The following is a 1,580-nucleotide window of genomic DNA, read 5'->3' as shown; positions in this document are numbered from 1 at the left end:
CATTGAATAAGAACATTGAATAAGCTTATTAACTAAAAGGCAAAAGGAGGGAGAAGCAACGTATAATGTATAAAATAAATATAAAATAAATGTCCTCAATGGGCACACAGGACAAATATATTTGTTTTCATAAAATAATTAAAAGGTTGACCTGTCTCCAAACGGTGCCACGATGACTGGTATCCGAAATTATCCACGTTCACACTAAATTAAGTTTCACCAAGTATAGTTCACTTACTAAACGACGAAGGCGTACGTATCACTTGTACGGCGACGAAGGCGCACGTATTGCGTATACGACGACGAAGGCGCACGTACATCCGGAATACAACCACAAAACACACAGACACACGAAAAAGTGAATAAATAACACGCAGTTTAGATCGTGTTTTACACTCCTGTGTTGGCGAAGAAGGAAAAAACATATACGATCACTATACGCGTTACCAACTCGTCCACGCCAGGACACGTGGTAGTGTTACCAACTGCGCCTTATTGTTGATATGTAACAGGACCGAACATTCTCCCAGCGTTGATTGACGTTGACTTTCAAAAAAAAATTAGGACAGCTCATCTTGACAAAAAAATCACCTGAATGCTTAAAACTTAGTTATCATAAAGTGCTTAGAAAAAAAAAGAAAACTTAGGAATAAATGATTGATCAAGGGATGGATGAGTCGGATACTGGTAGTTTCACTAATTTGACGACTGGACGTCTAAGTACACCATCTCGAGTTTGAATGGTTACCGCACGTACAATTGAATCTTTACCGGGGTGGACTGCAATGATACGACCTAATTGCCAGTCCGTAGGTGGGCGATTCGGAGCTTCCACGATAACTAGGTCTCCTTCGGATAAATTTGGTGTGGGTTGGTACCATTTGAGACGCCCTTGGAGGGTGGTAAGATATTCCCGAGTCCATCGTTTCCAAAATGTTTGATGGCATTGATGGAGTAGCTCCCAGCGGTTGAGACGATTCATTGGACATGGAATAACATCAGGTTCGGGCACAGCCATGATAGGTTGACCTATTAGAAAATGGCCAGGGGTCAATGCACATATATCATTAGGGTCAGATGAGAGTGGGGTTAGAGGTCTGGAATTCAAAATCCCTTCTATGCAAGTCACTAATGTTAACAATTCTTCGTGTGTTAGGATTTGTTTTCCAATTGCATGCTTCATATGATGTTTGACACTCTTTATAGCCGTCTCCCAAAGCCCACCAAAGTGCGGAGCTGCAGGAGGATTGAAATGCCATTGACCATTGACAAGGTATATGTTTAGAAACATTCGTCTGAGTTTGATTATCCTGAAATAACGCTTTTAGTTGTTTTGCCGCTCCCACATAATTAGTAGCACAATCTGTGTATATATTGGACGGTATACCACGACGAGCTACAAATCGATCGAATGCAGCTAAAAATGCAGTGGATGACATGTCCGACACAATTTCCAAATGAACGGCTTTAACCGACATACATATAAATAGGGCTAAATACATTTTATTTGTGCGTGCATTACGGCGGCGACTCTCCTTGACTAAAAACGGACCACCATAGTCCATACCGACCTGCGAAAA

At 41.3% G+C, this 1,580-nt stretch overlaps 1 protein-coding gene across 1 annotated transcript in view; it reads right to left on the bottom strand.

Moving 5' to 3' along the window:
- Window positions 1-503: 503 nt before the first annotated feature.
- The window catches only part of LOC112682613, an 8,018-nt gene continuing 6,941 nt past the window's right edge, over window positions 504-1,580 (bottom strand). The window contains exon 2 of the mRNA XM_025553258.1: window positions 504-1,029. Coding sequence (XP_025409043.1) covers window positions 662-1,018 — 357 coding nt within the window. The 5' untranslated portion in view covers window positions 1,019-1,029 and the 3' untranslated portion in view covers window positions 504-661. The remainder of the gene's footprint in view (window positions 1,030-1,580) is intronic.

Source organism: Sipha flava, unplaced genomic scaffold (assembly GCF_003268045.1).
Source record: "Sipha flava isolate LNK unplaced genomic scaffold, YSA_version1 207_pilon_pilon, whole genome shotgun sequence".
Classification (NCBI taxonomy): domain Eukaryota; kingdom Metazoa; phylum Arthropoda; class Insecta; order Hemiptera; family Aphididae; genus Sipha; species Sipha flava.
Note: the sequence above shows the minus strand (reverse complement) of the source record. Positions and strands in the feature narration are given on the sequence as shown.